General features: G+C 37.9%; 1 protein-coding gene across 3 annotated transcripts in view; it reads right to left on the bottom strand.

Moving 5' to 3' along the window:
• Window positions 1–14,059, bottom strand: part of Elovl6 (ELOVL fatty acid elongase 6) — a 122,927-nt gene that overhangs the window by 24,736 nt on the left and 84,132 nt on the right. For all 3 annotated transcript variants that reach the window (XM_047566835.1, XM_047566834.1, XM_047566833.1), the window contains exon 3: window positions 13,204–13,335. In XM_047566835.1, the coding sequence (XP_047422791.1) occupies window positions 13,204–13,335 (132 nt within the window). The remainder of the gene's footprint in view (window positions 1–13,203; window positions 13,336–14,059) is intronic.

The raw sequence follows: 14,059 nt of genomic DNA, 5'->3' as shown, positions 1-14,059 counted from the left end.
TTCTGTGGAGATGGCATGAGGCCGACCAGGAAGCTGACTGATACAGCAACTTCCTCAAGTGAAAGGTTACCAGAACACTGATGTTATCGCAGGTGCAAGCATCCAGTTAATAGTCCACGGTGCTGGACAAATGTCTGTAGAAAGGTCAGAAGCATAAGAAGAAATACATGAGTAAGGAGCACGTATGCCAAGTGGGCCAGAGTGTCACAGTCTGATTGCTCTCCACAGCAGCACACCATGCATGGACTTCTCATGCCCTGACGTCTCCCAACAGCCTTAGCTGTGTAAGGCCTTTGGACTCAGGTGAGAAGAAAGGGTCATGCAGGCCCCTAAAGTTATACAACACTTTTAATTACAGTAAACAACTGAGGTTGTTATAAATGCATAAATCCAAATTTCACCACCAGAGGCTCCAAGTGAATAAATACTCCAGATGTTTAATGCAAATGGCTCATAGGTCACAATTTGACAAAACCACAACCAGGTTTTCCTTCCCTTCCAGGTTCAAAACAAAACAAGCAAAAGAAAAAAAAAATCATATTCCTGTCTAATGAAAGGCATTCACAAAGTCTTTCTGGATTTAGCCCCCTTTAACAGTGGGCATTCCAGCAGTGTAAAGCAGCATGGCACTGAGCAAAGATCATGAACCTTCCAGCCAGCCTAACTAGTCCTGATCCTGTCACCAGCTATGTATGGTCCTTTTCACTCTAAGCACTATCACTTTCATACTCAAAATAGGGACAAGGTTGCATATTCCATGAAACTGCATCATGACATTTTGAAATATCCCTATATACAATAAGGACAGTCCTTATGTGTAACATCTGAAGAAATATGAATCCCTTACATCTAAACTATATTCAAGAGTCACATCATTCCAAAGCTAGTGTCTTAATAGGTCTGAACTACACATACTATACTGCCACATGACAGCAACACGGTACTGGGAAACAGAAACACCCATCAATTTTGGCCATTATCTTCTGAACCATTCTGTTGTTTAGGTGCCTCATAAGTTCTCAGTGTGATTTGGGCAAGTGTTGTGCTGTTAGCTTGATGATCACTGTTGGTGAATTACAACAATGCTATCCAAGTACTCATTAAATTGTAGTGCTGGTGGCAGAAGAGAAAAACAATTGTCAACACCAAGCACTTTCGAGTGAAGAAACCAAGTTAGACATGACAAAAAGTCACTCTTAGTTTGTGTTTATTTCTTGTGCTTAAAGTTATGTTTTTAAAACACAAAATTACAAGGCTATAGACATAGGTTCTGAACACACATTCTTACTTAACATTTATTTCTATGGGGAAATTTATATTGAAATATGAAAATTCTGAAATATTTGATTATTTTGAAATATTGAAGAGACATATCCAAATATGAAGATGTGAAAATCCTATAACCATTTTTTCTTTGTAGATGTATCATAAGGATGAATAAGAAAGATACTAGAGGTAAGGAATCTGGCATATATCATTTACACTGGCTCTTAGGTTTTGAAATTTAGAGAAAAATTTCTACTTCTCTATTCTCAATTGAGGAGACTGGTTGCTTTGAATCCAGGTATTCTTAAAATTATTTGGAAGATGAAAAGTTTTCAGAACAGCAAACACTTCTCATTCAGTACTGAGGCTTCTTCCTATCTGTTCCTATTCCAGTGGTCTTGAAGAATTACCTAAAAGTCACAGGGTAGCCTGACAGAGATCCTCAGCTCCTGTGTGACTACGGTAGCCTGACAGTAGATGGGTCTGATTTTCTTTTCTTTTCTGTTCTGTAGTTTGGACCAGACTGATTTTGAGCAGATGTTTCTCTCCTTTGCATCCCCTTAGTCCAAGCCACAGACTGTTTCTGAGGACATGACTCCTTTACAAATAAGGATTAAATCCAGTCACTATTCTTGCACCTTGACTTGGGGTTTTTATTTTTCCTCCTGACTACAACACCAGTCATCTGAATGGGCTGAAAACCTGGCTGCTCTAAAAGATAATTATTCTCACTTTTGGAATTGATTCAATATGGAAAACAATAAAAGCATTCTGGAAGATTTCCAGGCCCAGCTGTCTCTGACTCTACTTCCCATTCTGCAAAAATACTTGAATGAGTTTCTTCATGTGCACCTGTCATTAATGTTACACCAGAGAGGCTTCGCCTTACCTTGTTCATAGAGGTACTTAAACCACATTTATATTTTTAAACAAAGAAACAATAATTTAAGGTTTCTGATTGGATGAAGAAGGAGATAATTTTTTTGAAAAAAACAAAACAGCTCTTATTTTCTAGTTGGTGTTCAGTATACAACACTTCTAATCAAAGGGACTTCTGGTAGCTGTGCTTGGATAAAAGATAGCTTATTTTATTCTTAATAATTAGATCAATTTGGTTGTGCTTTCTTTTTTCAGATGTCTGTCTTTTGGTTGAAAGGTTACAAATATATAATTTTATTAAATTTTTGAGAGTTGTAAATTATAAACCTATTTAGGATTCATAGACTATCTCACAGGGTTTTCCTGTTCAAAGAAACAAGAGATAATGGATGGCCAGACTGGGGAGATGATGATCAGCAGGGTGGAAATTTTGAGGGCCTTCTAGCATTTTCACTCAAAGTTTCCAGTGGAACAGTGTGAAGACTTTGCTTTTACTAAAGTCAGGCAAAGGGTATTCATTAGGGTATTCTAGCTTGCCACTTTATGGGAATCAAAAAGAATAATGCTAATTTTATCAGAGCACTGGGTATAGCAACAGCAAGTGAAACATGAGGAATTGCTTGGATATATCAGTGTTTTAACATAGGTACTACAGTGTAAGTCAAAACTTTTACAATAGATTTCCTTTTCTTCTAGAAAGAAGATCTGCTCCTGTCTTTATTATTTGAATTACCACATCCAGCAAATTTTACTTTGATAAATAGATTGGGTAATGATCATATGTTTTATTTAGTATAACATGCTTAAACAAGCAACATTAACAGTGAAATAGAAGTTCAGCCTTCTCTTTGTGAAAATGTATGGAGGCAGTAGTGTATAAAAACACTCACTCAGCCCAAAATAACTATACAGACTACTTATAAGCCTTAAACTGCTTTCCACGCAGTTTCAGAAATGTAGGTCAATGCCAACCTTCTAGATTTCCTATATGAAATTACTTCTAAGAGATCCCAGGTCTTTTATGGAGATGCAAGCAAAAAATCAGAAGACTAGCTGCAACATTGTGGATTACGTGAGATCCATGCCCAATGAGAACCTTTGAGTAGTTGAACTTTTTTTCTTGTAAAAAAAGTAGTTGAACTTTTTTTCTTGTCTAAGCAGCTCACCATTCTAAAAGTATCACTGTCATATGAAGACAGCAAGTCATGAAATGTCACAGAGGTAATAATGTTCCTATTCCAAGTCCTCCAGGCTGCATGTTGAGCACAGACATAGTGATGTTGGAGGAAGAGAAGTACTTGGGTATTCAGAGGGCACATAGATAACTGCAGTAGATAACTGTGTTGAAGCTACTGTCTTTGTGCGATAGAACAGGTTGTAGGATTTATTGTCTGGATTTTACTGTGAAGAAGTTTCCCCAACCTCTCTGAGCAGAAGTTTTCATTTGTAAAATGAGAATAAAGTACATACGTTAAGACAGTCTTGAAAGTTAAATAAGACATGTATATAAAAAGAGTTTAATATAGTGCTAGGCACCCAATGGATAATACCTATTGTTTGTGTCAGCATTATGTGTTCAAAGACAAACATTCTTTCAAACCTTTGACACCCTGATTTCACATAACACTGCCATATCTTGTGTGTTGAGGTAGGGGTTTAGAGCCTGTATGGAACAGGGTGACATTTTCTTTCTGGGTCCCTTTTGAGCAGCAAGATTTATCATTAATCGTTTACCATTTATCAGCTACACGGAAACCTTCACAGTAGAAAGAGAAGGGAAAAAAAAGAAATAGGAGAATCTTCTATTTGCACTTTTGTCAACCATAACTCAGCTACAATCTGTGCCTAACACCATTAGGACAACACATACTGCTTGTAAGATGTGTTACCCTTCAGTCATATATGGAATTGTGACATTATTGAGAACCACACCTGATGCTGGAGTTGGAGCTGCAGAGGGAGAGTGACAGAATTCCTCTACAAAGGGCCACAGAAAGTAGTCTCTCTGGAAACGCTAAAGAAAAATTGACTTTCATGCATTAGATCTAACTTCACTTGCAATCTCACCGTGTGTGTCGAAGTCAAGGAAGAAATATTGAATGTACTACAAAGGGAAGCTAGAAAGAGGACCAGTAAAATATTCATTCACAGGTTAGGCAAAGATGGAAGGAAACAGACGTAGCCAATTTAAGTATGAGATATACCAAAGCAGAAAAACATGCATTTGTCTTGACTTTCAGTAACTTCAAACTGTAACCCAGTTTTGTCCGATGAACTTAAGGATGTATGTCTTTAAGGAGAATAAAAATTACATATATATCTGAGAGGTGCCAATCAGCAGATCAGAGAACACTCAAGTGTGATTCCCTCACTCCTAGGTGTGATGAAAAATGGGTTGGTCTCAGCAAAAATATGTAAGTTGGCAAAAAACAGTTTAAGAAGTTAAGGTGAAATTTCCTGAGCCATGCTGTCCCAGTCAAGATTTAAAAAGTTCTAAAGTTTCAACTATACTTTTAAAGACAGAAATGAGATTTTCTTCCCATTTCTTCTCTCTTGAGTTCTGTAGTCTTGTCCTGCAGTTTGTTGATTCAAGCTAGAGCCTAATTTAAAGCTAAATCCTTTCAGAACTCAAATCTCTGCCTCTTGCCTAAGAGAACGCTGAATATCTAATGATTCCTAATGTCTTCCCATTATCAACAATTCTACTGAGCTGCCTTAAAAATTTCTCCTTTAGCTCTGGACTAAATACAAATAATTGGAACTACTGAATATGCTTTCCTAGCTCCTTCAGTCACCCTACAAATCCACTATTAAGTTGACAATGCCCATATCTCAGAACAAAACCAAACACCAAAACCCTAACCCCGAAACAACAAAAACAAAAGGAAATAAACAAACAAAAATCACATAAGCCACTTCACCACTGTGCATTAGAAATGAAATGAAAATAGTAAAAGAAAATCATTGCTTTATTACATTGTTAGCAACAGCAGTGCATAAGTAATGAAGTCTTATGCTCCAATCAATCATTTTTAAGTACATAATTTGATTCTAAGACCCAGGATTCTGAAAATTCTAAAAACTATCTCTGATAACAATGAACATAGTGAGGATTGTCTGGGTATTACAGCCCCCAGCAGGAACAATCTGGTTGTGACAATAACTAAGGATCAAATAGCCTGCATCAATTCTTGTTTGTAATATTTTTTCTTTTTTCTTTTTTTTTTTTTTGAACAAATGATAGGAAATTACTTTCAAGAAAAGTTAGCTACCAATTAAAGAAATTCATTTACTGGTATTACAGGCTAAAAGAATTGTTGGATACAAGCTATGTCATATGCAAAATCTAGGTCACCTGATTATACCACAGCATCATCAAGAATAGATCAGCAATTACTATTCGGAGCTTTTGTTTGAACTATAGAGAATAAACATTGAAAGCTTTCAGGAAAGAGTTGCCAATATTTTCATAGCTGGGGTTAGAAGAGGCCTGTAAGAGTTGTTTCACATGGGGAAGGTATTACAGTTAGAAGGAAGAATTTTGTTGACAAAACAGAAGCAGATAAACATAATGTGGGTGGACAATGTTTCTATATCAAGCCTGACCAATTTCTATAGCGCTCCACTCACATCCACACCTTGAGGACATGTGGACTCTCAGGGCAAGGAAAGTTCTCCTCTCATTGGGTCAGTCAATTTTCTGCTCTCTAATGGAAATCTCTGGGATAGAGACTTCTAGTACTCTTCCATATTATTCACTGGAATGTTTTCTTTAGCCAATCTACAACTGTGTTTACTTTAGCTTAATAATGGACATCAGTATCATTTGATATATTCCAGATTATCAATTAGGCAATTTCAAAAAAAGTTCATTCCTTTGGTCTAATGGATTTCTTAAGGATCCAAAATCTTGTTGTTACACACACACACACCACGCCAAACATGGAGGATCCTTTAAGCATCCGTAAGGTAACACAGAAAGTTTATCAACACTGTAATCTTCACTCAATCTTAATTCAAAACAATCCTTAGCAGGCCACATAGCCCATCTCGTAGAGTGCCTGCCTCTCATGCTGGAGGCCCAGGTTCGAGTCCCCAGCCCTCTGGGATTGTGGAAATAACAAACAAACAAACGAAACCAACCCTCCAAAACAATCCTTAACAAATGCTGTGTTATATGTACGTCCTAAATCACCATCCAGTTGCTTTTAGAATGCTCATGGTATTATTCAAACAAGCTTTAGAAGGTCTACAGTATTTGGCTATTTAAATACTAAATCTTGGGAAATGATTTAAAGCATCTTACATGTCAGCAGTTTCAAGTTGGTTTAGCACCTGTAATACAAAGATAATTACGGAAGTCATATCTTTGTCCAAACTCAAATGTATTAACTGTATTACAGAGAATTAATATTATGGTAAAGAACCTTAAGTTTAACATTAAATTACTGGAAAGACATACTCTAAAACTTTAACAGTAAATATCTGTGGATAATGAGATTAAACACTTTGTGTGTGTTTGTGTGTTTTTGTTGTTGTTGTTGTTGTTATTTTCATACAGAGAATCCTCACTTTTATAACTGGAAATTTTTTAATTAAAAAAACAAACAAACTATTGGATATCTTTTTCAGTGGTAAATAAGGAAAAGTTGTCAAGTTGACTGTAACTCCTGGGAGCACGAAAGGCCATCACAAGAACCATCTTTGTGCACATACAACCTCACAGTTCTTTGTCATGTTTGAGGGCAACATACCGATGCTGACAGGAGCACGTCTGGAGCAGCAGAGTGACCTGCAGGTCAGGGTCCATCAGCAAGAACCTCAGCTAAAGTAAGGAGAAGCCAGTGTGCCCACACTGGGCAGCACCCATGGGGCCATCCGGAAAGTAGGGTGACATTCTCCTGACTTCTCAATAGTAAGTCCCTTTCACAGCGGCTTAGAATTCTCCCTCCTTTTATTTAAAAACATGTTTATTTAAAAACAAAAACAAAATATCATATATTTACTCAATTGATTTGATTATTGCTTTCTTGGAAATACTTGAAATTCCAGGTAGTCAGTTCCTGAATTTGAAGGCAGAAAATTTTTCCCTATTTTTCCCTTTAGAAAGAAAATGTAAATAGTTGTTAGTAAGTCTCTTCTCTTTATTTACCTATATTAATTTCTTAAAAAGAAATATTTACTAAATGTCTACTTGGGTTCTAGAGTCACACTAGAAAATCAGACATAATAATCCCTTGTCCTCATGGGGTTTGGAGTCCAGCGGGGAGGAGCCCAATAAGGAACAAAGGAAGTGACAGAGTGAGCTGTAAGGTGTTAAGTGCTAGGGGACAAATAAGACAGGAAAGGACCACAAGAAGGGTGGATTGTAAGGTAGGTAGGAAGGTCAGGGAAGGCCTCACCAAGGTCGAATTTGAGTGAGGATCTAAGGGGAAGGGGGAACAGTCATTAGAATACCTGGGCAAAGAGTGGTCCAGGTGAAGGAAGAACAAGCACGAGGGCCCTGAGAAGAAGCCTTGTTGGCATGTTTAAGGAATGGTGGGGAGGACTAACACAGGGGAGGAGAGGAGAGGTCTGTGGTAACAAAGGCCAGACTGTGTAGGGTCTTCTAGGCCTTTGGGAGCCTCCTGACCTTCTAAGACATTAAGTCCTACTTTCTTGAGGCCTGTCTTTATGTTCACAGATAAAGGCTGACAGTGACGAATGAAAACTGGAGTGGGGTATGGCTGAGGCCACTAAGACGAAATATATAAGGAGCGAAAAAGTGAAATGACTGAAACTGTCAACTACATGTGACTGGACAGTTAACTGATGAGTGTGAGAGTGTGAGACTTGTATTCACAAATCCAAGAACTGTGTGCAGAACCCATCAGCAAATTCCTGCCTCAGGGAACTCACAGTCTCCTGGGAGGTATGACAGTAAGGCAGTCTAAGTCCACTTCACGGTCAGAGAGCGACCAGTTCCATGGAAGCTGAGGTATGGACTGAAATGATCAGAGAAGGCTTTACAGAGAAGAAATTCTAAGTGATGGCTAACACTCTGAGAATAAAGTCGGGAAGTATGGAGAAAGAGAAGAAGTCTCAGTGTGTTCCAAGATGTGAAATAAGGAATTGGCAAAGTTTTGTGGGCAATGACCAGACATACCATATTGGTTTGGATGGAAACATCTGCATAGGGCAAGGGTGAAAAGTGGATTTTAAAAAAGTTGGTAAGTTTTTATGGCTAGAGTGAGGTTTTTGACCTAATGACAAAGGAGTCTCAGCTACTGTTTAAATAGGGAAATGATGTGGTATGTAGAGTGCCTTGGATGGGGCAGCAATTAATTAGTGGTTGGAATACCCAAGAGGGGAAGTGATGGAGTCCATGAATGGAAGGCCTGGAGATGGAGAAGTGTCGACAGTGATGTAAAATACTGAAGAAGATGTCATACAGCTTGGTGATTGGTTGGAAAGGTGACTTGTACATTAGGAATGACTTAAAAGATGTTCATTAAGAGGTCATAAGTTTTATAAACAAAAGGATATCAAAAAGGCATCTGGTTTGCATGCTTTAAATCTGAGTGATGAGTGATTTCCAATATTTGGAAATGTTGTAGACAGGAGAACAATTTTCAGACAAGAGGTCAACACTAAAAACAAAGATCAGTTAGCAAGAAATTGGCAGAAGACCTTGGTATTCTTCCTTTTTTTTTTTTTTAATTGCGTCAACAAAATTTCTCAGTGGGTTATAAATAGAATGCCATTTTATCATTTAAAGTGTGACTTTTGGGGAGGGAATAGGGAAATAAGAATAATTATGTTGGGACCCAGGGCATAAAACTGACACTGTCCAGAGCAGAGCAGGATATACAGATCCTAGTTTATAAGCTCTACTTTAGCTCTACCATTTCTTATTATTAGTCTTGATTTTTCAAAAGAAGTCAAGTGATTCAATTAGTGTCACTTCATTGTGATTTGGATCCAGTCTGGGCCAAGGATCCAGTTTTGACATCTAAAGAACAAAGAGAGGACAAAGTGGCCTATGTCATGGAACACATCCTTATTGCCTGGGTGGATGCCCCTAGTGCTAAGGAAACGTGGCACTTTTATGTTGAGTTGAGATCAGAGCTACTCTGGGTTGGCACTGAAACTTCTGATGTAAGGTCCCAGATGAAGTATCATTTTTTACTTGAGTTGCCTTCAAAGATAGGGGATAGCATATATGCCTGGGGAGTGGAAAAATGCAAAGTACATGTGTATGTTGCTTGCACGCACACTTGCAATACACTCATATGCTAAGGAGGGAAAGAGTTTTCTTTATCTTGTAGCTACAATTTGTTTTGAAGTTATGTTACTGCATATATAGGGTAACAGAAAGGAAAGAGGAGAGGAAATGAGACCTCATCAGGCTTAAAAAGATGATGTATTGCTAATGACTGTTGCAGATGCCTTGTAGGATAAAGGAAATGAGTAATTACTGGCCAACACTAGGAACTTGAGTTTTTTGGCATGAAAGGAAGGAAAAATTAAAAATTTAGTCAAGCAAAAATCTCTCTAGTTCTAAATCTGGAATAGAAGTATCAGTACCCATGCTGAATATTATTCTTTAAAAAATAAATACATAAATTTCCATTTCTGGCTTCTGAAAAGGCCTGGAAACAACTACCTCTAGTACTCAGAAAATGGTTTCTAAATATCTCCCCACTCCAAAGAGTTAGGGCTCTTTGGAGAAACGGCTGATCCATATCTGGACAAGGACTACACAACAAGCCTGGCCTGCAACATGTCATATGGAAAAACAATTAAGCCATCCACATCACAACAAACAACAATGAGCTTGGCGTGGTGGCACACACCTGCAATTCCAGCAGCTTGGGAAGCTAAGCCAGGGGTATTGCAAGTTCAAGACCAGCCTCAGCAACTGAGAGAGGCTCTGTCTCAAAATAAAAAATTAAAAGGGCAGGGAATGTTGCTCAGTGGTTAAGCACCCCTGGATTCAATCTCTGGTACCTGCCCCCACAACACCAGAAAAAAAGAAAAGAAAGAAACAGCAATGGATCCAAATATCAAAGTAGAATATGCCTCAAAAACACTAACACATAAAAAATACATAAATCGACGAGTTCATAATATTTAAAAAAAAACTCTTGTTGATCACATGCAGGACTCGATCTTGAAAACAATGATATATTGGCAAAGAATCAAGCATTTATCTTGCCTTTGCTATAACTATTTGTACTTCAAGATAACTAAAAGTATACACTTCAGGTAATGAAGTTTCTTCTTAGAAAGTCTTGTCAAATATTAAACCAGAGTAAAATTATACTTCTGGATCTAACTACCAACTTGTAGAAAACACAAGGTACAGAAGAACACAATCAAGCAAAAATCTAGTCCAGGGAGGAACTCTATGGGGTAAATGATCTGGTTGTCAAAGGAGGGATTATAAGAAGGGAAAAGGGGTGTGGGGAGGGGTGGGAAGTAGCGGGTAGAGGCAGGGGGTGCAGAGGGAACAAACCTCCATGGTGAACCAATGAACCAATGGAAACTACAGATCTTATTTTGATCCAGATTTTAAAAAATAAACTGTAAAAAGGAAACCATTTGAGACAGAGGAAAGAATTTGGACATGTAACACAACAGCATTATTATTAATTTAGCTGAGTTAATGGTATTTTTTAATTACAGTTGCCGATGGACAGCATGCCTTTATTTTGTTTGCTTATTTTTGTATGCAGTGCTAAGGATTGAACCCAGTGCCTTGCACGAGCTAGGCAAGCACTCCACCACTGAGTCACAGCTCCTAATAATATCATGTTTTAAAAAGAATACTTATCTTTTAGCCATGGTATCATTTCAGTTAGAATCACTCCAGTCTACATTATTTCCAAATTATTTGGGGATAAGGAGGAAGTTAGGTATGCGGATAAAACAAGATTAGCCAAGCACCAATAATCTTTTAAACTGGGTCACCAGTGCCTGGGAGCTACCGTATTCTTTTTTCTTTTATATGAGTTAATGTTTAAAATAACAAATGATAAAGGCTCAGGGAATATTGAAAAACTGTTAGCATGTTGAAAAGCCTCATTAGAATAGAAATAATTTTTCTTGAATATAAATAAACATGAAGCTGGGCAAGTGTTATATGTCTATAATCCCAGCAGCTTGGGAGGCTGAAGCAGGAGGATTGCAAGTTCAAAGCCCATCTCAGCAATTTAGCAAGGCCCTGAGCAATTTAGTGAGACCTCGTCTCAAAGTAAAAACTAAAAAAAAAAAAAAAAAAAAAAAAAAAAAAGAAAAAAAGAAAAAAAAAGCTGGGAATGTGGCTCAGTGATTAAGCATCCCTGGGTTCAATCCCTGTTACCAAAAAAAAAAAAAAGAGAAAGAAAGAAAATGCTGCTTTATATTATAGAGAAGTATAAATTTATATAGATTGAAATGGAAGGCGTCTGCCAGGCACCATGGTGCACTCCTGGAATCCCAGCAGCTTGGGAGGCTGAGGTCAAAGCCAGCCTTAGCAAAAGCAAGGTGCGAAGCAACTCAGTGAGACCCTGTCTCTAAATAAAATACAAAATAGGGCTGGGCATGTGGCTCAGTGGTAGAATGCCCCTGAGTTCAATCCCTGGTACCCCCCCCAAAACAAACAAACAAACAAACAAAAACCAACCAACAAACAAAAAAACCAAAAAACCAACAAACAAATAAATGGAAGAAGTCTTTAGTGATTGATCCAAGTCATGAGTCCATCAAACATCAGGCCTTATGAAATAAAAAGTAAGCTTGGCAACAGTGAGCAAATGAGGGTTTTAGATGCAGGGATCCAACCTAATGGTAATGTACAGATGCTACGAGTTTCATGGAAAAACACTCCTCCTGCTTAATCATATTTAATAAGCTTCAAGAGACTAATGAGGCTTTTAATGATACCATTTATTTTTGCTTGTAATGTCAATATACAATACGAAAAGATACAAATGAATACTCATAAATATTAAAATGGATAGTTTTGTTTTTTGCAGTGTACCTACATTTGCTCAGTCCCTCACTCAACCCCTCCCAAGCTTAATCATAAACTTGCTGGTTTTGACAAGCAAATCACAAATAGAATAGGTGCTTTTGTTAGTGCTGTAGGTAAATTCTGGCACCTGCTCGGACACCAGCTGTGTGCTAATTAGTCTTGTGATGGCCTACATCACCAAATATTTCAAGATTGGAAATGCTCCTTCAAAGCTTCCAGAGCAATGTGTCTGCATGTTGGCTGACAGATGCCCCTGGAGAGAACAGCCCTTTTCCTAACAGTCTCTTATGGTGAGTTCTGCCAGATGCAAAGTAAGAACTGGCTTCACAAAACATTTGCCTGTGAGTCAATTCAGGGAATGAGGGTGAATGGTGCTTTTGGGGATGCAGAGCAAGAAATTCACTCATGTAATGATGCTGACCCAGACAGATAAGAGTGTCTGGCAGTATCTCTGAGCGCCACTGAGCCACATCCCCAGCACTTTTTATATTTATTCAGAGACAGGGTCTCGCTGAGTTGCTAGGAACTCACTAAGTTGCTGAGGTTGGATTTGAACTCACAATCTCCTGCCTCAGCCTTCCCAATCACTGGGATTACAGGCTTGGCCACCACACCTGACTGAGTGCCATCTTTTGATCAAGGACTAGTGTAGTAGCAATACAGCCATGACAGTTGAAACCTGCTCTCCAATAGACTTCCACACTTTTACTTGTGTGGCTTTCCATTTGGCCCTTCATTTATATTTAAGCAACGAAAGTAATGGAATCGATTCACTGTTTCGAGTCATAACAGATGAACTGTACTACTGCATGATAATTTTGGACAGGGAAGGAGATGGCCTGAGAACTCTCAAAGTAAGAGATGGAGTATATTATGGCAAATGTGGTTGCAATGAAAGCTTTCTCTCTGAACATGGCTTTGTGTCCACAATACATTCAACACTAAAAAATATCAAATATGAAATGAAATGCTCAATTATTTGCTTTCTTTCAGCAAGTCTGATGACATGGGTGGATGTTATTAGACACCCCCCCCAAAAAAAAAAAAAAAAAAAATCCTACCTGAAGACTGCAAGGGTCAGAGACCAGAGCACTAATGGCTTCCTCAGTTCAAACTTCGCCCGTTTGTTCATTAGGTGCCGACCACCAAATATAAAGGCAGCATACAGAGCAGAAAACAGGAAAGATTTCTTCCTATAAACAAACAAATAAGCAAGACCTCATGAACGAAAAAGCCTCAAGCAATTTATTTTTAGCCCTCAGGAAATACCAGTTTTTGTACCAGTTTCTCTCCCAGGTAAGATCTAAGAATGTATTCTTAGGGAGGTTCCCCCTTCCCTAAAAAAGGACCTCAGTCTACTTGGAGACCTGGTGTTCTGCTGGACTTCCCTGGACCAACTGCCATCCAAAAGACTGACCAAGGTAGTAAGTATTGTGTCAAAATGGTGATATTTTCTTTTCTGGTCAACTCTGTGATTAAAAGTTTCAACTAACAGCTTTGAGGGATAAAAAGCAACCTTTTCAATGAAATAATTAGCTTTATACTTTAGAGTTTGTTGAGCCAGTTTAGATTAATTTTTAAAAGAATTGTTTTTATTGAAAACATTTGATAACTAGAGCTGTATATTGGGACAAGAAAGTCATTTAAAACTGCTTTTTCCTATTAGAATAATGGTATTAAAAAAAACCTTGGAGTAATCACTGTTGATTTCAAAATGACTGATGATTTGAAACACTAAAATCCAACTTACATGACTTATGCTACCCCAACATGGATTCTTGAAACCCTCTGCATCAAAGAAGGCAGGTATTAAGTTCTAATATATCATTAATAAATGCATAATGGTCGGATACACAACACAACTGAAAGAACACAGAACCATCTATAATACACTTGCCTCAAAATTTTAACTTGAAT

This window comes from Sciurus carolinensis, chromosome 10 (assembly GCF_902686445.1).
Source record: "Sciurus carolinensis chromosome 10, mSciCar1.2, whole genome shotgun sequence".
NCBI lineage: Eukaryota > Metazoa > Chordata > Mammalia > Rodentia > Sciuridae > Sciurus > Sciurus carolinensis.
This window is presented reverse-complemented; position numbering and strand designations above follow the sequence as displayed.